Genomic DNA, 23,646 nt, shown 5'->3' with positions numbered 1-23,646 from the left:
GTTACCAACAGAATGTCTTAGAGAACAATGCAAGCATTAGCAACACAACAGATTGAAAGCCAATATTCTCCAAAAAAGTAAGTGTTACCAAGCTGAGAGGGATGCATGGGTAAATTATTATACAGTTTCACTATATAAAGAAGCAACTTTATCCAGTCTGTTGGCTGGAGGAGGTGCTTGCTTCCAAGAGATCACTGTTTTTAAAGATCTCCAATGAGTTCTCCAAAGGACTAAAATCTCTATTTTTACTGTCTTTTTCCAGTCTTCATCCTTGATGAATGTATTTGAGCTTAGTTCTTCTGAGAAAGATAATGACCATGAAAATACAATTCCAAAGGAGCAAGGAGAAATGCTTACTATAAAATATCTCCTCTGGACACACTGTGTCAGCACATACTTCATGGAGACTTTGTAGAACAGTGATCTTTTCCGCGGCTGAAATACAGCCACTCCTCCTACTGGTGATTCTGATGAACCTGCTCCTGCCTCTTGACCGGGGCAAAAATCAGACCTCTATGTTTAACTGGTAGGAATCATGTACATAAACCTGCACATATCACCTCTGGATTCCATTAATTCTTACAGAGAAAATTGATTTTATGTCTGTCAAACTCAAACATCTCTGGGACCTATAACCATGAGAGGGAATTGTTGAGAAACATTCAGTAATAGATCTCTGAAAACACAAAGTAGCAACAAGTAGCAGCACCATTGCCCTCCTTCCTTTTGAGATACTGAGATTTCAGTCATAGAATGGGGAGAAATGAGAAATTATGAAAATAAGAAATCATTGACTCAGTTAACTGTTATTGCATTAAATTTTTTCTTCATTTTTATTCTGCAGTTATGCCATCATTTTACTAGAAATTGCCACAAGAAGTGACCCTTTGGCTGTGAGTAAAGATGGACTATCTGTAGAATTTGCATGACAACTTTGATTCTGTTTCTGCCAAAGACACAAACCAAATTGGAGTTACTGCACTTTTGAGTTACTTTTTGAGCGTGTATTTTCCTCATGATTTTATGGATGCCAGTTCAGTTCTCGTGGAACATGCAATCAGAGTTTCCTCATAGATCTACCAGTTTTCCCTTTCAGAGTTTTGAAGAAGAGCATACAATAAAAAAAAATGTAGCTCCAAAACTGCCTTTCAATTAGTTTTGTGAAGCTTAATGACTAGGTGGATGCAGGGAGAATGTATGTATTAATATCTTCCTTTTTCTCCAGCTTCTTCCTTTTCCTGTCATTTTACAAGTCCTTTTAGTGGAATCTTGCAGTAATAAGAATAACATAGAAAAAGCAAATTAGCTGCTTTCCATAAGGAAAATGTCTGTTTTGCATGTGTCTTTTGATCACTGCTAAATGCAAATACAAAAAGAATGCACCTTGAAATTGAAAACAGATGGTCTGGATATGAAACCATGTTCTCTCTGAAATAATTTGCTTAACAAGATTTATAACAATGAAGATTTTAAACGACTATTTTTCCAGTTCTGACAGTTTATCATAATAGATTGATACAGTCCTTGTGGTTTCTTAAAAGTTTCCCAATATCTTGCCAGGTATTAATTTGTTTCAAAAGTTGCTTATGCCATATAAATGCTGAGATTAAAGCCTGTCAGCCATGAATAAGCTTTTAGACAAGGTGACCTATTTTAGACTGGGTTACATTTTTGGGGTTTTTTTTATCCTTTCTTTCCCTTGTGCTCTTATGTAAAAAAAAAGCTGACTTAGAAGTGATAGGGAAGATGTTATGAAAGTGATGATGATAGTAGTAATGTATTTTCAGTGGCTGGCATGAGAACTACAAAACTTGTTTCAATATTTTTTAATCCCCTTTTCTCTAGAAAGGTGATGTGCCTTTAGCTGAATATTCTTGGTGCCCACCTTTGGCAGAACTAATTTCCAGAAAGGCTGAGAATTCTTGCCCTTGTCCCACAGATTATGTAGAGGTGAGTAAAATACAATACTGTATACAAAAATCATTTATTGAAGTGAATTTACCACATGTCACAGAATTTGAATGGCAATATTACCTTTGATAAATATAAATAACCCAGAAATCAAGAAGTACAAGGTAAAATGATAATATTTACTATCCTTAATAAAAACCTCTCATTGTGACAACGAAAGATTCAGTTGTCCCTTCCAGTGTAATAGGTTATGTTTTTAATATTCAATCATTGATTTTTGTGCAATTTAATTTTATTATAAAGTGTTGAATTCCATACATATTTCATGTTAGTAATATCTAGCTTACTGACAGAGGGCTTTCACATAATGAAGTCTGTCTCAAGCAAATTATGAGTTTGGTTTATTTCTTATGCAATAAGTCTCTCTTCTGTAACCGCAATAAAGTACACTCCCTCCCAGTTTAATTAAACCAGGACAAGATGGGGACATCCTCGTTTCAGTTTAAGTGCTGTATAATTCACCTTTGCTGGTTTGTAACAACATAAATGTAAAAAGCTCCTCAGCAGCACTGGTCTTTAATCAGAAGGTAACATTCTCAAAGGGTTCTTCAGCTCTTAATCTTTTGTGAAATTTGTGTACAGACAAGTCCTCTGAAAACAGTGTGTGACTCCAACAGCATAGCACTCTCTTACAGCACAGGACAAGAGCTTAAACAGAGTTCAGCAGAAGGAACATGTATATCTTACTCATGATTTCCCACAGCAGCATTTTCATTAACTAATATCCTTCATTCAGCAAAAACCTGTAGAACTCCAGAGGCTTCAATATAGCTCTGACACTTTTCACCAGCTGCAGATAGAGCTTCACACAGCCAGTTGGCATCAAGAAAACAGAAGTTTTAACTTAAAACACTGCTTGTGCTTGGAATAATAAAAGGCTATGTGCTTTTCTCACTCTCTTTCTCTTCTGCAGTTAATTGAAAGGTGCAGAAAAAATAATCCATCCCAAAGACCTACATTTGAACAAATCAAAAAAATGTTGTACAAGATGAATCCTGTTAGCCCTGTTGACATGATGATGACTCTGGTAAATTTAGCATTTTAATCCAATCAAATTTGCTCACTTTCAATATATTTCACTTCTATCCTTCCGGGTTTTTTTTTGGTTTTTTTTTTTTTTTTTTTTTTTTTTTTTTTTTTTTTTTTTTTTTTTAAATCTTAAACCTCTTGTTTGTTGAAAAAATCCAGAGTTATTTGTTCAGTTCTGTTGAGTTGCCTGTAGATGCACTTCTGCTTGAAACGCAGCTTTTCTTTGCATTCAGGTTTTTAACTTCTCAACTTCTTGGCTGAACTTTTTTTTTTTGTCAGTCAAATGTTGTTTGCAAACTATATTACCTCTTCCCTGTGGCTCAGTGGTCTTATACTACCAGGGATATAGGATCCCTGCATGTTACAAATAGCATGTTTATAAATCATTTTGAGCAGAGTATCTCAAGCCCATCAGCAGAGAAGGAAGATTCCTGCCCTCACAGATTACTGCCTCACACAGAGGAGGGATGCAAAAAGCAAAGTATAGACTACAGACTATAGACTTTCATAGTTTATGAAAGCGCATTGTGAGGTTTTGATAAAAGATTGAGACTTAGATACCTTTTTTTTTGTGTTAAGATTTTGTCGGTAGGTTGCTCTCTGCATTAGATTTGGCCCCTAAAGTTTGCATGAAAATTGAAAAGTCTGAAATTAGCTTCTACTGTCTTGTGTGCAAGCAACAACCTCAAGTCTAGATTCATAAACTTACTTAAGGAGAAATCTGATCTTTGGATTTTGTAAAAAAGTGTCAGGTGTCTTAGACTTGTGCCCTTTTTAATCTCTGAATATTTTCAAAGCAGAATCATTGAAATACTTAAATTCTATCCATCGGCTTCAGTAAATAGATGAATTTTTGAAAAACTTTAGAAAATTCTCTGTTATTTAGATGGAGAAATATAACAAACATCTGGAGATACTGGTTTCTGAGAGAACCCAGGATTTAATACATGAAAAACAGAAGACTGATCGTCTGTTGTATAGTAAGTTATAAAGAAAAAACCCTCTAGATATTCTTCTCCATAATAATTTTATTTCAGCTGTCTAACTACAAACAAGAACCCTTTGATAGGTAATTATTTAATAGGTAACATTTAGCTAGCAAAGAATGAATATACTTATTTCTTGCAAAGCTGGAAAGATGTTTAGCCACTTTCTGTAAATCCCCCCTACACTCATCTGAGAGCAAAATCCATAATGCTCGGACTTTGCACTGATGTGCAGGCCTTTAACATAGTTAGAAATGTTGGGGAATCATAGTTGGCTACTTTTGATGGCAGTGTATGTTCCAGAATTCTGTGAGAAAAAAATGGCATATAGAGATGGGAGTAGCATAAAGGAGAGGAAAAATACCCAAAGGGATGTGAAAGTGCAAGATAGGGGGAAAAAAGATGATTAAAAAAAAACAAAACAGGAAAGAGTTATTAAACAAACCTAACATGGGTAGAAAGCACTACCAAAGAGCTGACAAAGAAAGAATTAGTAAAATCCCAGATCACACCATTAGAATCTAACCTTACTCTTTCTTGGAACATATAGATACTGGTTTGTTTGGCCTAAAAGTTATAGGCCATATGAAAAATCTGGATGTGTTATCAGTGAGATTTATTGTGAATTCTCACATTACAGCAGAGAGGATTTTGATGCTAAAGTGTTTTTTATCACCTTCATAATATTTTGCATTTATGAACATTTTTGTGCCTTCAAACCAACATGTTACATTTAATGTGTTCTTTTGTCCCCGTAAAAAGATTAAAGTGCTCTACTTTCTACAACAGGTATGTTACCGAAACAAGTAGCAGATGATCTCAGGCAAGGAAAACATGCACAAGCTCAAAGTTACTCAAGTGCCACCATCTTCTTCAGGTAAACAAAAAATGAAAGATAGGACTAGAATTATCTCCTACAGAAGAAATTTCTAGGCTTTGAGTGGAGTTGAAGCTCCTAACTAAGTACAGAATTTCTATCTAAACTGGCACCTATTGTAACAGGTGGCTCTGCAAAAGAGTGTCCTTCAAAATTCTCATACCTCCCTACTTTTCATTATAATTACTTAAATAAAAATGGCTTTACTCTGGAACTCTAACAAATAACAGCACATCACTTTACATGTGTTACACATGCATGAATGTATGTTTTACAAGATAGGCCTAAGTAAAGAATCCACTATTTAGACTATGTAAAGAAAATTTGTCTATCCTTAGAGTGCACATGGATTTACAGCTTTAAATTTTTTATGTGTACAGGAAGCAACATATGAATGGCATGCCTTCACTTGTGAAGAATGAACAGATATCAAGTTCCCTTTTTTTCATTAATTATAACTCAGAATTGAAGACTGCTCAGTCTGTTACAAATTAAAGTCTACCTGTAAAAATGCTTTACTGCATTGCTAAGCAAAAAAAAAACATAGGTTAGTCTGTCCTTTTAAAAGGAAGAAGTCTTTTGTAAATTTAAATAAATGAAGAAAAACTATCCAATAAGAATCTTATCAAAAGAATTATTGAAAAGAGAAGGTTGATGTACTTGCATTGAGAATTTTTTACTGTGTGTTTAAAGTTACTAATCAGCAATGATTAGGACAGTGGATGATTATGCTCTTCCTGTTGTGTGTTAACAGTGACATCGTCGGCTTCACTGAGCTGTCCAGCAGCAGCACACCATACCAAGTGGTAGATCTCTTGAACAAGCTTTATACCACTTTTGATGAAATCATAGATAACTATGATGTCTATAAGGTGGAGACAATAGGAGATGCCTGTAAGTTTCTTGAACTGTGGACAATGATGGGGCCTGCGGCATCAAGATAGAGACTCTCTGATGACAAGGAATAACAGCTGAAGGAGATTTGGAAAGCTTCTTATCAGTGGGAAGACCAAATAAAACAATTAGGGAATGAATCCTACCAGAGCCCTAACAAACTTTAGGAACATTTTCCTGCATACCTTTAATCATTTGTACAACTGATAAATGTTGTGAATGGAAAAAATTAATTGAGTAAAATACCACTGCTGTTTATTTGTTCCCTATAACTAGTGAGGTCTTATTTTAAATCTTGGCAGAAGATTAATCCCAGTTGCAACTTCTGTATCACAGGAACACAACTAAAAAAATTACATTTACATGGGATCATAGATGCCATACCCTAAGCTTTATTATCTGTTTTTTTGCAAAGACCATAACAATGTTCTTTCTCCTAATACACTGTAGGGGCTTGACTGCATCTTCTCTTTGAGTTTGTAGAAAAATGGCTTTATATTTACTACCATGACAATCTGGTGGGGATAGACTATGATTAAAAATGAGTTCTGTAAAACCTAAGGGAATCTAACTGGGCTTTTGGATGAGACAGACAGAATTCCTATATGATAGGTGGGGGGGGGGGTGGGGGGGGGAAGCCCACTCTTTTTTCTCTGTGGAACTGTTAAACACATTCTTGAGCATAAAATTACTGAATAAATGCACCCCATAGATCCCTAAAAGACCAGTTTCTTGCCCTACACAGTAACAGAATCAAAGAATCATAGAATCATAGAATACTCTGAGTTGGAAGGGATCCACAAGGATCATTGAGTCCAACTCCTGGCCCTGCACAGGACCATCCTCAAGAATTACACCATGTGCCGGAGAACAAACTTCTTGAGCTGTATCAGGTTTGGTGCTGTGACCACTTCCCTGGGGACTCTTTTCCAGTGCCCAGCCACCCTCTGGGTCAAGAACCTTTTCCTTATATTCAGCCTAAACCTCTCCTAACAGAGGTTCATGCCATTCCCTTGGATCATGTCACAGAGAAGAGATCGGTATCTGCTTCTCCTCTTTCCCTCACAAGAGGTTCTAACTGCAGTGAGGTCTCCCCTTAATCTCCTCCAGACTGAACAGACCCAGTGACCTCAGCCACTCCTCACACAGCTTCCCCTCAAGGCCCTTCACCATCCTCATGGCCCTCCTCTGGACCCTCTCTAACAGCTCAATGTCTTTTTTGTATTGTGGCACCCAAAACTGCCCCCAGCACTGGAGGTGAGGCTGCCCCAGTGCAGAGCAGGGCAGGACAATCCCCTCCCTTGCCTGGCTGTGATGCTGTGCCTGGTGCACTCCAGGACACGGGGGCCCTCCTGGTTGCCAGGGCACTGAGGGGACATGTTCAACGAGGATCCTCATGTCCCTTTCCTGCACTCATTTCTGCTTTCCAGCCTCTCCTTTCCCAGTCTGTTTGTGCATCCAGGGTTGCCTCATTCCAGGAGCAGAATCTGACAGTTTTCTGTTTTTAACATGAAGTTAGCAATTGCCCAGTCCTCTAAGTTTTCAAGGTCTCTTAGCAGGGCCTTTCTGCTTGTGAGGCAATTCAGGAGCATCGGCACACTCAGTATCCCTTCCGATCCAGTGTCCAAGCCGTTTATGAAGATGCTGAAGAGCAGAGGGCTGAGAATGGAACCCTGTGAAACTCCCCTAGTGTCAGGTCACCCCATTCACTGTAACCCTTTGTGCCTGACCCTTGAACCAGTTGCTCACCCATCACATGATGCGTTTCTCCAGCTGTGTGCAAGACAGTTTGTCCAGAAGGATCTTGGGAGAAGCAGTATCAAAAGCTTTACTGAAATCCAAAAATATTACATATCTTGTTTTCTTTGGTCATCTGGGTGGGTTATCCTGTCATAAAAGGAAATCAGATTTGACAATCAGGGCTTTCCAGTCATGAAGCCGTGCTGGCTGTGACCTATGAGTGTGTTGTGCTTCAGATATTTTTCATTACCTCCCAGAAAAATCTTCTCCAAAATTCTGCTGAGTACTAAAGTGAAAGTGACAAGCCTGTAGTTTGCAGGGTCATCCCTCCTGCCATTCTTGAAAATTTGGACAACATTTTTCAGCTTCCAGGAGACTGAGACCTCTCCAGATTTCCCTGGCCATTCAAAAAGCATTTTCAGAAATCTTACAATAACTTCACCAGTTCTTTGAGTACTATGGGATGAATCCCATCGTGTGCCATAGATTTACAGGGATCAAACTGGAGCAGCAAATCCCACATAAATTCAGGGTTTAGTGGGAGTTTATCATTCTCACAGTCTGGTAGTCCAGCTCAGCACTCTGGGACCCCTAGAACCCATCATCAGTTTTGAAAGCATAGTGCAGGAAGCATAGGTCAAAGTCTAGTTGGAGTCATTGCCTTTTTTTATGATATCTGTCCATATTTGCATGGTCTCTCCCACTTAAAGCATTCTCATTGGAGGGGAGGATGAAGAAAGAAAGGATTGGCGGGAATAAATCTGATGTAAAAATAAGAAAGAAATAGAACATTTTTCATGCCTAAAGTAATTCTACACATGAGCCGATTTTATTCTGGCTTTCTTTGCTCAGCAGGCACAACTATGCCTTGGGACATGAAAGAATAGGGCTTCTTTCTTTTTTTTTAAATATTTTAAAGTTGGTTTTTTTTTTTTTTTTAAATTGTAGGCAGTATGCTTTATTAAATGTATGTGTAATGCCAAAGGCTAACACAGTTGCACTGTTGTTTTAAGATATGGTGGTGTCAGGAGTACCCAAGGAGAATGGGATCCTTCATGCTGGTGAGATTGCAAGCATGTCTTTGGATCTTCTGGATGTCTGCAAGACTTTTAGGATCCCACACAAGCCCAGTACCCTCCTAAAGATAAGAGCAGGAATACATTCAGGTATGTTGAGAAAGCTGCAGAAGAGTCTTTCACTGGCCTTACAAATGCATCTGTAGTGGCCATTTCCTCTCCATTAAAAATAAAGTTAATTTTTTGATATGCAGTGGAACACAGCATAGAGGTCATCCCAACAGAATAATTTATTGGATACATGCGATATTGGTACCTCATTTTTGAGTACAACATTGGAAACATCCCACAGCCCCCATGTCTTTGCTGATGTGAGTTAGAACTGCCATTCTTTATCTCTTAGTTTTCCTTATCTCTGTTGTCTTCTCAAAACAGTGAGTTGTTTCTTGACATTCTGATCTAGCCTTCACTCTCAGAGTCCTAGCTCCCTGATTTAAGCTGATGTATGATTGCAATTCCTTCTTGATAGATAGAGTTGGACATGTCCTGTGTAGCCCAGCATCTGCCAACTAATCAGCATACATTGTCTTTCCAAGAAATCATATCTTCCATGTTTTAAATCACTTGTAAGACAGGTTTGTAACCCTTGTAAAGACAATACTGACATTCATACTTTATCTGGTTAACAAATTAGATTTAAGATAGTGTAGGAAGCAGCCATAAGGCTGTATGACTGATTATGTGATTTATAAACATGAAATGTCTTTTATTCTATTTTTTAACAGGGGCAGTTGTAGCTGGAGTTGTTGGAACCAAAATGCCACGGTACTGTTTATTTGGAGATACTGTGAACACAGCTTCCAGGATGGAATCTACCAGTGAAGGTAATCAAGAAGAAACTGCAGGTGGGGTTTTATTAATCCCTGAATTAGTTCTTTTAAAAAATTTAAGAACATATAGTTCTTAAAAAACATTAGAACATTAGTTCTCTAAAAACATTAGGCTGAGTTTTGAGTCCTGACCTATTCAAATTATTCTGAATCCTGTAAAGAGGTTCTTGATTTCTGGGTCCAGTCTGCCTAGGGGCAAATCATTTGAGTGATATTCTCTACAACCATTTTTGTAACCAGATCCCCTTTTTTCTCAAATTTCAGAAAGGGATTTTTGTGGATTTGAAGTTCTTTACAGTAAAAAAAATGTAGGAATAAAATAAAATGAGAGGCAAGTGGTTATGCTTACTGTTTCTATTTGTTCCTGGAACTCAGCTGGATTTATGGTAAAAATATTTTCATTACTCCTCTTTTATTGCTGATAACTTTCTCTAATGGAGAACACAAAAAACAGTATGACACCATGGGAGCTGTGTCTGTGTTTGACTGTTTGACCGTATAGATTATGTATGTCCTCTAGAAAAGAGCTTAAACAGAAATTTTGTGGAGGTATTCTCACCACTTCTTCCTAAGAGGTAACAGAGCTCCAAGTTTACTTAGTTAGCTCTGTCTTTAGCCAATATGAAAAATTGAACCTTAGATTCTGAAATATTGTAGCTGATCTACAAGAACTAAAAGGAAAAAAAAAAAAAGAGTGATTCAATGTCACAGAACCCTAATATCTTGTTTCTTTTCCTTCATTAAACAGAGCTGAGTAATTTTATGGCTCACATTGTAATCCATTGTAAATGAACTAGACACATGCAAGATTCTTCAAGTTTAATTTCATGGTAAAAACTGATGCTTTCAGCATCTATCATGATCCACTAAAAACAAGGCAGAAAGTCAGGGGAATGGTCCTAAGTTATGGATTTGAAAGTTTTGAAAGGAATTGAGAATCACTAGCATCCATTCCTTCTCACCATTTTTTTCCAAAGCAAATGCTAAACTGGAAGGAACACCTAAAACTTCATTTTCTTTCTGTCAGTCTCCCAGATAACTCCTTTCATGCTCCTCATATCATCTTATCTGAACTCCTTTGAAACTAATACCTTCAAAATCTGCTTCCATCATTCACAGGTTATCTTTTGTTCTGTATGCCAGTCTCTTTCTCAGATGGTGGATCAACACTATAGACTTAGAAATAAAGACAGAGCATTTATCTTTCAAGCCTTTATTTTGCTCTCCCTCTTTCTCTGGCCACATACTGAGGACCTCAAATTACATAACCAAGTTTTAACCCTAAGATTATCACTTTAAAATAGATTAATTACTAGCAATGTGCATTAAAAATGCTGTCACCTGGAATCTTAGTGCTAGTGTCTTGTTCTCAAGCAAGATGACACGCTGAAATATAATGTATCTACTGCAAAGAATATTTCTGAGATATGTGTCAATATTTTTTGAAACATATATCTCCTGATCTACAGGCAGTGTTCTGAGACTCTAAAAAAACATGTAAACAAATAAAAGTGGACATTATAAAAGTGTCATTTTCTGATATAAGAAAAATCAGTATGACAATCTTAGCCAATCCCACTACCATCTGGGATGTTTCTAAAACAAAGAAGCATAATGATTGTCTGTGTGTCACAGAATGTTAAGGAGAAAAAAATTTTAAAAAATTTTTTTTAGAATTTCAGCAAAATTTTGCTTTCCAGCAAAAGAAGAATTTCTTCTATTTGTCCTCCTTCTTGATACTTCCTCCATCATTTTTAAAAGGCAGGACAGGGGAGGTTTACATCAAGATAAAATTTCTACTAAAGAAAAATCACATTGTTAAAACATTGTGGAATTATGTTCGTATCGTCTTTTCCAGCTGTCCTAATTTACAGGTTTGGAGTCAGAACAAGGATGGTTGTTTTTTTAATGTTTAGATTTTGCTGAAAACTAAATGTGCAAAGAAAGTACTGGCTCTTTATTGACCAGGAGGTAGAATTCTGTATGGTTACCTTCACCAGATGAAAAGGATGCTTATCAGTAGCACAGAAAGACAACTGTGAAGAGTACAAAAATATTATTAGATGCAGAAAGTGAAGAGTAGTTTTTTTTTACAGGCCCATATTTCTCCTGAGATGCTCTCACAAACAGGCCAGGATACTGGAGCTTGTGTGCAAACATTTTGAATAATAAATAACATGGAATGAAAGCAAAGACTTGGAAAAAAACCCAAGGGCGAGTTCATTAATGAGTCTTGATTTTTTTACACACTTTGGGAGATTGATCTTAGATACATAAATTGTTTACTAATATTATATTTATCTTTCTTTCCAGCTCTTAAAATACAGTGCAGTTCAAGTGCATACGAGCTGTTGGAGCAGATTGGAGAGTATGTGTTAGTATGCCGTGGGAATTTACAAGTCAAGGTGCGTATGCAACATTTATACTCAGCTTTTCAGAGAGGAGAGTATGAAAGTACTCTGGAGTCCCTGAATTTTAGCCCTTGCAGTCCCCTATATCTTCTAGTCCTCTGTATCTCACAGTGCTTTGGTTAGACTAATTCTTGTACTGATAGACAGCAGGTTCAGATTTTAAGCCAGGACCAATTCCATGGACTTGTTCATGGGACCAACCTGGTAAGTCAGAGATGAAGGACCTAGTCAACCTTGCAAGTCCTTCATGGCACATTCTTTGTCACAACTATTTGAAATCAAAAAAAGGTCCTTCAGAGACATCACAAATCATCATATGAGTTCCACAAGAGAATTAACTTACTTGTGGACCCAGTTTTGGTTGGGACCTCAAAGAATTGTTTTAATTGATACTACTGCTATTATCTTTCAAGGAGGAGTTTTATGCCTCTTTTTTCCTCTATGTAAAGTGGTGGACAGACACGTATTTCTCCTTTTGGGGCTTCTTTTGAGTTGTAGTAAGAAAATTGACAGATAGTATTATAACCCCATGACTAATATTCTTTTGTAGGGGAAAGGAGACATGGTCACATACTGGCTTGAAGGTAAGAAAGTCTCTGTCACCCAGAAGGAAGTCACCAGCACTTCTGTGACTCTTCAAGATGCCAACAGAGTTTCATATAGTCCAATACCAGGTGTCCTTGCCAGTCATCCTCTCTGAAATCCTGCTTCCTACTCACTCATTAACTCCAGTATCCCTTCTGCTTTCAGTCTGTTAGGTCATTCTGCTGAATTAGAAAATTAGAAAAGAGATAACACATCCCTTTGGCTGTGTGAATATATTAGCTCAGGCTTTATTAACAGGTGTTTCTCCCAGCAGTGGCACTGAAAATATAAAAAAAGCAAAAACTCATCTTAAGGAATAGTACATAGAAATGGCCCACCAGCTACCAGAGCAGAAGGTTGCTCCCAGTGTTACTTCTTGATTTGGTTTTGATGGGAAATCATCAGCCAGCAGCCACCATGACTTCAAAATTAGCTGGTTGGACATTCCAGCCTGTGAGGTGCTCCCATGGGAAAGGAGATAGTGTAGTGTTGCCGTTTAGTGGTATCATAAACCCTGTGGATGTGGCTGTTTGGGGCTATGAAAGGGAAAAATGAGGTGTGCATTGTGTGAGGAATAACTTCCATCAAAAGAGGAGGATGAAGCAGAGAAATTACAGTGGATACAAACTGAAACAAGAATTTGTACCCCCACTTCCATTTCATCTCCATTGTCTGGAGCACAGAAAGAATTAAGAAGAAAGCTTGGTGTTTCCTAGTGACATCTGCCATCTTATTGCAGTGACCTGAAAATCTTGGGAGAGAAATGCAAGACGTTGTATGCTGTTGCTAAATAGGATAAAGTTCACTACTGAGCTGCTCTTGGATTTTTTCTGAAAAACAGCTCTTAACATTAGCTGATGTTGTTGCTTTGACTAAAGTGGAGGTGAACCTACTATTCTGAAAAGTTGTCTGTAAATGAAATCAGGCAGCCCTCTGAGTGAGTCACTGTGCAATTTAAGACACAGTTTAGGAAAGTTCATTTCTGAGCCAGCATTTCCTGTAAAGAGAGAACCATCACTACAAGTGGAGTAATCTCCAGATGAGCATGATTCTGTGAGTACTGCTGGTGTTGGCTTTCTTTAAAGGCTTACCTTTTGGAGCTAATACATTTTGAAGCCTGTTCCAGTTCAACTGAGTAAAAATCAGTCTAACAGAATAACTGAAACTGAGAGACAAAGGATATCAAAAGTAAAAGCATTTCCACCATAATTGAACTAGACTGGATAAAGCTAATTGGGAGGAGATGAAAAGGAAGGACTTTGAATGACATGGCAGCACTTACTCCTGCTTATTCTGCTCCCTTACCCTCCAGTCTGTCCTTGATCCTAGGTACAAGTACAAAAACATGCATGTAATTGCAATTTTTCTGGTATTAATTTGTGTAGTTTAACCAAGCAGCTGACTACTTGTTCATGTTCCTATGTAACTAGCATTGCTACAACTTTCAATTACAAGTATGTACTGTGTGATAGTGATAGGAGTGCCACACTACAGTCTTTCTTCAGCTTCTGTGAGAAGTAAAGGTGGCCGTAATGATTTTTTAGGGATGCCTAACAGAGGTAGAAAGTTAAATACTTCCAAATTGTGGAAGATTTTTTTGGATTACACAGAAAAGATGTGTAAGATTCTGAGTGAAAATATGTCTCAGAAGTCTGTTGAACTGTATCTGCAACTTAAATGGAACAAGAAACCCAGCAAGGAACACAGACATAGCTGATTTTGGTACATGAGATTCCCATCATAAAGTCCACCCAAACTTTTTAAAATAATTTTTTTTATTAGTTTCACATTTTTTCTAAGTTTAATAATTCCTTTCTTTTTTAAAAAATTTCATATTAGAAGGTATATTTCAAGTACTGTTTTTTTAGTCTTAGCAGAATAAACCTTTCAGTTATCTGTAGCCCAGAGATATCCTCAAATAGCACCATATCCTTTATCCAAATGCTATCTAAAAATTGTGCAATTCTCTGCTCTATTATAGTGCTTCATGATGTATTAGTTTACATTATTATCTTCTTGAGTTTGCATTTGTTTACATTTTTATTAAAAAGGTGCATATCCTTATCAAATGTGGATGTGAAAGCATATGCTTTGTCCATTGTATTTCAGTTTTAACTCTTCTGCTTTATTTTACTGTTTTCTGTTCTTTGTTTTACTGTAGAATTAAAAGATATTTTAAAAATGTCTTATGAGTTTAAAATCTAAATAGAAATGAGTGATGAGTGACCAACAGCAAGCTTACTGGATTCATAGCTTTAACCACTGACAAGTCTTTGGGTAGTCTTCAAGTTCTGCTGAAGACAGCAGAGACTTGCTGACTTCAGGAGGCTTAGAGCCTGCTGGTTTTCTATAAAAGAGGTACAGCCTGAAGAGTTCCTGGGTCAGCCTGTCTCAGTTTTATTGTTACTTCCCGATCCTCTCCTCGAACAGAGCATCTCCAGAGAAATATTTTCTGTGGACTGCTAAATCTGTCATCTTTCCTGTAACTTCAAGCAATAGTCCTTATTAATGTCAGTCTGTCTGATGACTGTGATGATATGACAGACTTCAGAAGATAGAAGTGCAGTCATGAATGTTACAGACACAATCAGAAGTGTTCTCAGTCAACGGAAAAGTATTTTAAGATTAATCTCAGGCTTTTTGACAGATGTAGTCAATGACAACGGTCATACTTCAGATGAAGGAAAGCATTTATCAGCTGGTAAAGCTGAAGTATGAGAACCAGCACAGTGCTCATCTGTGAAATGATTTAAATCCAGAGATTCACATACTAGAATTGGAGCTAGTCAGCTAATCTAGCAAGCATTCTTTTTCTAAAACGGTACTATATACTAGACGTATGTGATATGTTATTCCTTTTCTTGATGATTTTATCCGTGCCAGAAAATGGGAAAGCAATTGCAATAATAGAGCTGAAGAAGTGGAAGTAATATATGCTTTATAGATCACTTCATGCAGTGGCCGTTCATTTTCCACAGTCATGCAAGATAATACAGAGGTTACTAAGACTCTATTCACGATGTGGTGATTTTATGGAAAGACTGTGGATTCTGATTATTGTTTATTGCAGCTCCATCTACCTGGCAGTGAGAATGCAGGCAGGAACATTAAAAAATTCACACAACACAAAAACTGACTTATGAAAGCCTTTTATTAGTTTGACAAACCTCCACTTTATTGTTTCAACTTGAATATTGAGGAACAGACTGAATAATCACAATATTTGGAAAAAACACAACAAGTAAAGCAAAAAACCCATTAATGAATTTCCAAGTGTAAAACTTTCTAGATTTTATTCAAACCATGGGTACTGGAAAAGACTGTGTTTTGCCACCAAGAACTTATTATGTATCCCCTAGATTAGGCAGCAAACATATTTTAACTTATCTTGTTATTGGGGGGTGTGTGTGTAGTCTCCAATTCCAAGGTTTGGTGGTTTTTGTTTTGTTTTTTGTTTTTGGTTTTTTTTTTTTTTTCAAACAGAAAAGTTATCTGCTTCCTTGTACAGCTAATTAGTCACCTGAAATAAATTAATTTGTTTAAATAAAAGTGAAGTGAATCAGGTGTCCTTTGCAAAAAATGCAGGGGCGTAAAATGAGTGTTGATCCTGACTCTGCAGTCAAAGGATGCAGTGTCTCTTTAAGGTCAATTCCTGATTAGTATGATATTTTCCCAGCTTGTAGAATATCTCTCCCACTTACTCAGACCCCTGAAAATTACTAATAGCCCTTCCATCTGAATTAACCTCAAAAGTAAAAATCTTTGGTTTTTTTACAAGTGTCTTTCTGGGGCTGCCCTTTCAAACCTATAAAAACACAAGGCTATGCAAGAATGTTCTGAAAAAACTCCAGCTGAGTACCATCTGCTTTTCAGCTAATGAGCACTTTGTCCTCCTAATTCCTCTCCCAATTCTCCCCAACTTCAGTATAAAACATTGCTCTTTACTTTTTTTAACATTCTAAATTGGAATTCAAAGATAAAATATTTCGCAATAAAATGTTCTCTCCATATAAAATATGAGAAAATTGCCTTTCCTCTTAATGAAAATTTTGATTTAAATTTAAATGTACTTTTGGATGTAGAGATAGAAATCAGAGTTTGAAATGTGACAGAGTGAGTGTTTAGAATTTGTTTGTGTGGGAACCCTAATGATTGAAACCTTTCTAAGAACATCCATGAGTCTACATGATGTTATTTAATGTTCCACAACACAGTAACCACAGTCCTCTGGTTCACACAACGAGACAACCTACTCCACCTTCTTATTTGTATACCGTCTTTCCACTGCACTATGTCTTAAACACATATGCTATTCTTTTTGGAACTAAATTCCAAAGACTGGATTCAACAGCTTTCATACAGCACTAAGTTTAATCTTGAAGCTCCACATGAAATGTTTAGTGTTACACCTTTGTGCAATTTACCTTGAATTTCAACAGCAACAAAATAAGTACTTCCTACCAGTGAGTGCCAAATATGAAGCTAATGTAGGAGCACTGTTACAATCATGACTGTGCACAATTGCTGATCATTACTGCATTTCATAATGAAATACGTGGTGTGAAAATAAGTGTTTTGATGAGATATAAAATTGGATCCCCACTTCATGGTAATTTTTTTCCAGTAGTTCTTCTATAATGCCTTCAGGCAGGAAAACACTCTGTCCCTACCTGAAGAGCCATCTGGGTAAGCTACCAAAGATATAATACACACATGGAACAGTGCACTAAACATACAGCTTTTGTGACCAGAATTCAACACAGTTAAGCTGACAAAGTAAGGAAATGCTGTGTGGAATGCCTTTTGGTCTCTTTTGCTTTTATGAAGACCTCTTCTGTTCTACTCTTACTAGAACATGTGAGAGTGCAGAGCCAGATTTTCCAAGTGTTTAACCCTTTTTCACTCCCTGAGGAGTTTCAACTTTAGGTTGAAAAAATGTGCTAGAAATGCATCTTCCAGAATTGACTAAAGGTTCTGGACTTTCACCAATGGTTTGGGGAAACGCTGAATGCAAAGCACTGGAAAAATTCAGATGTCAATTGCCAGGATTTCACAGAGGCCATACTGAAACACAGACATGGAATGTCTTAACTCTGTTGGAAGAACTGTGTGTTCTTAAAGACCCACAACAGAGTTGTTCTTAGAAGTTTTTTTTCTCCTAAAGAACAGAAGGAGTTTTAAACTGCAGCAATAGAATTGAGGGAGAAAAGCTGGGTAAAGTGTTGGAAAAACACCTCTGGGAAGATCTCAAATTATTATGTTGCTATGATTGTGCATTCTGTTACCTGTCTCTGCAGACAAATGTATAGCATATACACCTTCCAGGGTGTAGTTTGTAAGTAAAAACATTAGGCATAAACACTTCCGTGTATCTGACACAAGGCTGATCCATGCAACTGTTCTGAACAAAAAATACACAAAGATTTAAAAAGTAAGGAAAGCTGAATCTCCATGACTGGTAAAGACATAGAGGGTCTGGAATTCTAGCACTGATAGGACTGCTAAATTAAAGTTAATGCTTACTTATGAAAGTTTGCTGGGGTGACTTCTCAGTCTACTCTGTCTATGATTTTCAGACATAAAAGAGCCCATACCACCAGAGAAGTAACAAGCCCACCAACAGTTCTCCCTGTAGGGACTGCATGTTCAGACTGGCTGCAGAGTGGGAACAGGCTCAGCATGAGCTGCTTTGCAGCTAACGCCCGATGCCATGTGTCAAGAAACCGCCCCTAGTCTACATATTAGGAAACTCCTCTACAAGCTTTAATACAATTTATACTAGAAGCATAAATAGAAATCTTTCAGGAATCAGAAGTTTCCTATGCCATGGCTTTACTGGCAACATGCTGAGAGTCAAGGTCCTGTGTGCTGATTGTGCTCTGCAAGTAAATAGGTTAATCCCTACACACACATGAGAATCAGTTTGGCAGTGCTTGGTGGCCTGACACTCCACCTCTAACCTATGGTAAAATCCCAAGCTTGTGCTGCAAGAACTGACAATATAATTGGATGTCTCAACATAACAGCTTAGATTGGATGAATGATGTAATGTCAAATTCTACCACCCTGCCCAAACGCAGGAGCTCACTCCGTGAAGTCTGGTATGTAGCAGCAGAAATGGTGAGACAGGGATCACAGTAGCTGCTACTCTGGTACTTACAACATAATAAATAGTTACTGGAGCTAGGACTGCAAAGAATTTGGATCAGAGAAGGAGGAACTGCCTCTTTAAGAGTATGAGTATTTCTGCAAAACGCAGATCAAGAATACAATACCAGTCCAGAAGGACACAGCACACTCACTCTTGCTTATTCAGTCCCAGGCCAAAAGGACCAAAAATTGTTTTGCACACAGAGGACAAAGTGTACTCTGATTAAAACTTCAAATTGTTTATTAAAGACTTTGCAGTGATCAGCTTGTATGACTGTAAAAATGCTACTTGTTACAACAGAAATTTAAACAACACAAAATTGCCTTTTGTGCATCTGCATATCTTAAAAGAACTTAAACTACATAACTTACAGAAACTACACTGTAGCACTATGATAAATGCTATTCCAAAAATAAAGTTTATATATCTCAGGAAACTTCTCTAAATGTCCAAATTACTGTTTTCCATTAAATGCTTTATACACCCTGCCACCCATACTTTAGGACCAAGCAATATGTGGTTCACAAGACATTTATCCCCAAAGATATTTATCCCCCAAACTGAGCTCCCCTACAACTTCATGCATTGTTTGGAAGAGAGCTTCGAGGAGAAAAGTGGAATTTTGACCCAGAGGTTTTTTAAAGCAGCAAGAACAGAAAGAAGCTCTTGCCTCTGGTCACAGCTTGGAGTCATACCCAAGCCATGGTATCCTGAAGCCAAATTCAGACTAACAGCTGCCTCTGAAAAGCAGAGTGATTAGTCCTGCTTGTTCTAAGATCAGCACTGGTACCACAAGTTCTAATGACCACATGAGCTCAATGAAAATGAAGGCTCAGTTGCTCTCTGATCTGGGCAAGCTATCTGCTTAAAATCTTTGAAAATGCTGTCATGGTGTCTGTGATTAAATAGGCATTAGAATTTCTACTGCCAAAACTATAAAAAGGTCACTTTAATAAGAACCCCAAACCAACAGAACCACAAAACCCCCCAAACAACAAAAACAAACAAAAACCAAACCTTAACACCTAACTCCCCCAACAAACAAAAAACTACTTCCCTTTCATTTTCAAATACAAAAATTCATATTTTTAAAATGGCCAATTTAATCAATTTCCATTTCATTCTCTATTAAACTAGCAGGGGAAAAAAAAGAAAAAACAAAGAAAGGTTTCAGAGCCCGTAGTAATTTATTTCTCTAATTTCAAATTCTCACACATTCAATAAGCAAATTTAGAGGATTACGGTATATTAGCCTAGAAATATTGCTTAAATTTGTGTTTTACTGTGAAATCTTAGGTGAATGAATGGAGGGATAACATTGCCTGTAATATGAATTTTTAAACACACTTTTTTTTATACCTCTTTCTACATTGTGGGAAGTTTTCACTCCCATTAAACTTCGGTTGAGTAGGAGCATTCTCTTGTTTTTACACTAAGAATGGAATAAAGCAAATGACTCAAATCTGCATGTCTGTATATCAAGTTATATATTTACTATTCCATTTGTCACTAAAGTTTGCTCTGTTGTCTTGAAAAAGCCCATGTAACTTTTGACAAAGAACATCTAATCCTAGACAAAACAGAAAAAACTTGACTGCTTCCTATATATATTTGCAGAACTGTACAAATCTAGGCTCCCAGCAGGCTGGTGCCTTGCTCACTTATGCAAGGCAAGCGATTACTCACAACTGCTGTCACAGGCAGCAGGCAGGACTTAGTAGCCTGTTTTCTTGTGGTGGGTCTGATCTCCAGGGATGCTGAGCATCCCTGGGCACACAATGCTCTGCTTAGAAGCAGAAAGCAAAAGACCCTATTTGTCACCATGTCATCAGCAGTATTTTAGGTGTTGGCTTCAGAGGTCATGAAATAAGACTTCCTGGTGCCATGAAAGACTTGCTCTGTACATTGCAGAATAAGGTCCTCAGTGACTAAGCCTAAGCAGGAGGTAAGCTGCTAACAACAACTGAGTGCTTTTACGTGGAAGTTGATCATGTCAGGGAGAGGGTCTGTTTTTGTGGAATTCCTTTGCTCATTGGATAAAACCTGGGCTGCACAGAGTGTAGGTATTCATTTATCACCACAATACTGTTGCTGCATGCCTGAGGAGCAGAGCTTCCTCTAACCACCTCTTCAGAGTTTTTGTATGACTTCAATCAGCTAGTGTTTTTTGAATTTATCCTAACAATATCCACACGCCACACCAAAGCCTGGCCAAAGGGTTAACATCTTATTTGGTCTGAAAGACACCAAGCTAGCCAGAAAATAGTTTCCCTTTTCTAGAAACATCTTCAGAGACTGGTTGTCTGTTACGATTTGACACAAATTCCTCAACAAACAAATACACACATAAGTATATGTATAAAATTTACATTCACTTTCCAAAAAATTCCATTTTGGTATTCCATTCCATTCCAAAAAGTCCACAATTTGAGTGCAAAATTCCTTTTCATTTTCTACACAACCTCTCATGTTGCTACAAATGAAAGGCTGTTTTTCTGATTTCCTACTCTAGTAACATATGCAATACATTCCTCTGTACAACTTATGGTTGACAAAAACGAGCTAAGTAGGAACAGCTATTAAAACTTTCATCACACAAGAACTTTTTGGCATTCTGGGAGTTTACTTATAGGAACTGGGGCTTTGTGAGATGCTAGCAAATTACTCTATGCTTTAGCAATCATTACTCTAAGACCAGAACACTTAGAGTACCTGCTCAGCATGCACATTGTGTAGTATCATATTTCTGTTACCTACACGGTAAAGGTCAGGTAAGATGTTTATGCACAGCATGGAACATGCAACTTAGTGTTGGACAGAATAGCCAGGATTTGTATTTCAGTATGGAAACTGCAGGCTCTGAATTTGAATGGCTAATCTTCATTACTCACTTCACATTTTCTTGCTACGTATCCATAAGCTGTGAAAAAAAACACCTGTCAGTCAGGTCCTCTGTTCCCTTCTCCCAGCAAAGCATGGCTTTGAGACCCCTGAGTGGACTGTCACCATGCATCCTCCATACAGAAACATCTGGCATTTTAGAAAAGGCACAAGAAAATGGCATTTTCAGAAGAGTCAGATCCCACTCTGAACATAACTCACACAAGTCTATTCCTGAAGCAATTTTTGAGGTACTGAAATATATTTTAAAGACCTGAGTTCACTGACATCTGCTCTTAGTCTCTGCAAGAACTGTGTCATGTTCGTGTTGCATTCTCCTTGTCAAGGATGCCTGTAAAATCCAAAAGTGTTAGAAACATTCCAGTGAACTCAAGACCAGTGGAAAATTACACTAACACGCCTGTGTTCATGCTGTTGATGATGTGTTAATCCCTGAAAACTCTCCTGAGCCTATCTGGTTCCTAGGAGACTTTCAGAAGAGCCCATGGGGTCAGGACATCTATTCCTTGACACAAAGGAAAATAAAATCCTGCCAGGACAAAGGGAGACAAATGACTTCTACACTCCCTGACATCAGCCAGCTATTGGAGTTCATGCTGACATCTCTCAATCCCCTCCAAAATGAAGTGACAGTATTTCAAAATATATTCAAAATTTCAAAAGCCGTAGAGCACCACATTCTTTCCTACAGACAGTGCCAGAGTTTCATTCAGCTCTTGATTTCAGCTGACAGCCACTGCTGCTCTCCTGCCAGTGTGCCTACAGGCTTGGGTATAAGAGGCAGCAGGAAAACAGAAGGGAGGGACAAGGAGAAAATAAAATAAAAATATATTTTTTTTCAAATATGAAAAATTGAATTCTTTAACCTTTAAACATGCTTGTTTACTTACAGAAAGCATACTTCAGGCACAAAAGGTTTGAGTATCAGTCACATACGACTTTAAATTGAAATAGTATCAGGATTGTCCCATGCAGTCAGCTATATTATCCCCTATGAAGAAGTTGAAGTTGCAGGTTTTGTATACATACATATATATAAAGTATGCATCTTTCACACAATGGTCTCCTGGTCTGAGTTGACTCCAGTGGGGTTTATGTAACAACAGTACCTGTCATAAGGGCTGTTATCCTTGTAGGAGCAGACAATGATACTATCTTTAGGAGCCACAAAAATGTTATCTTCAATGTCAGGGCAAGGAGTGCTGTCCCTGCTGGGAGAAGAGCTCTTCTTCTCCAAGGCACTGTATGTGGAGCCATCTCCCACGAACACATTCTCTGGCATCTCTGGGTAACAGCTCTCCAGGTATTTCAGCATCTCCTCCTGCTCCGCCTTTCTGGTGAGGCTCTTGCCCTCTCCCGTGGCGGCGGCGGCGGTGCTGGTGGTGCAGATGAACACGGTGTCCTCTCCCCTCAGCCCTCTCCTGTCCTTGCGGTAAGCTTTCCTGGACAGCTCGTCACAACTTCCCTTGCCAGACTCCAGGTCCGAGGGGGTCCTTAGCAGCTCCACGACATCCCGGTCCCTGGTGTCCTTGCAGCACGGCCGCATGTTCTCGGGACATTTGGTGCAGCCGTCGGTCTTTCTGGTGAGGGCAATGGCGGCGATGCCCGGCAGGCAGATGGCCGGCCCGATGGCCAGCAGCGGGATGTCTCCCAGGGTCTCTCCCTTGATGCCGGACACAGTGAACATGAAGCCGAACACCAGAAAGACGCTGACCAGAGCCACCACCAGCCCCGTCCGAGGGTTGATGTCGTCGGGTCTGAGGGTCCTCGCCATCCAGCTGGTGCGCACGGGGACACTTCCCTCCGCCGGGGCGCCGCTCGGGGCAGGGGACGGACGCTCCCCGGCGAGCCTCCGAAGTTTCCCGGGCAGCGAGGCTCGGAGCACCCCGACAGCCGGCACCGCTCGGCTTCCCCTCGGCGGAGCCGCAGCCGGAGGGCGGGCCGGGGCTGGGAGCTGTCCTGCCTCCTGCCTCCTCCCTCGCTCCCCCCCGCTCTCGCTCGCTCCCTCGCTCCCCGGGGCCGGCCGGAGCGGCTCCCCCGCCCGCGGCCCCGCCGCGCCCTCCCACGCCGGCGGAGGGTGCAGGGGGCTGGAGCCCCGCCAGGCGCCGGGGGCAGAGGGGCCGGGCAGCTTCCAGCAGCAGCGGCCGGGCAGACAGCTGCCGCGGGGCTTCACCTGCCCGGCCCCCGCCTCCTCC

The 23,646-nt window shown here is 38.9% G+C and overlaps 1 protein-coding gene across 1 annotated transcript; it reads right to left on the bottom strand.

The window, feature by feature from the left end:
• Positions 1 to 22,502: 22,502 nt before the first annotated feature.
• Positions 22,503 to 23,225, bottom strand: TMEM215 (transmembrane protein 215; the record flags this gene model as incomplete). Its single annotated transcript, XM_083882921.1, has 1 exon — positions 22,503 to 23,225. One exon carries the CDS (start codon positions 23,223 to 23,225, stop codon positions 22,503 to 22,505), a length of 723 nt encoding a protein of 240 aa, XP_083739047.1.
• Positions 23,226 to 23,646: the final 421 nt, after the last annotated feature.

Source organism: Zosterops lateralis (genome assembly GCF_965231275.1).
Source record: "Zosterops lateralis genome assembly, chromosome: Z".
Classification (NCBI taxonomy): Eukaryota; Metazoa; Chordata; class Aves; order Passeriformes; family Zosteropidae; genus Zosterops; species Zosterops lateralis.
This window is presented reverse-complemented; position numbering and strand designations above follow the sequence as displayed.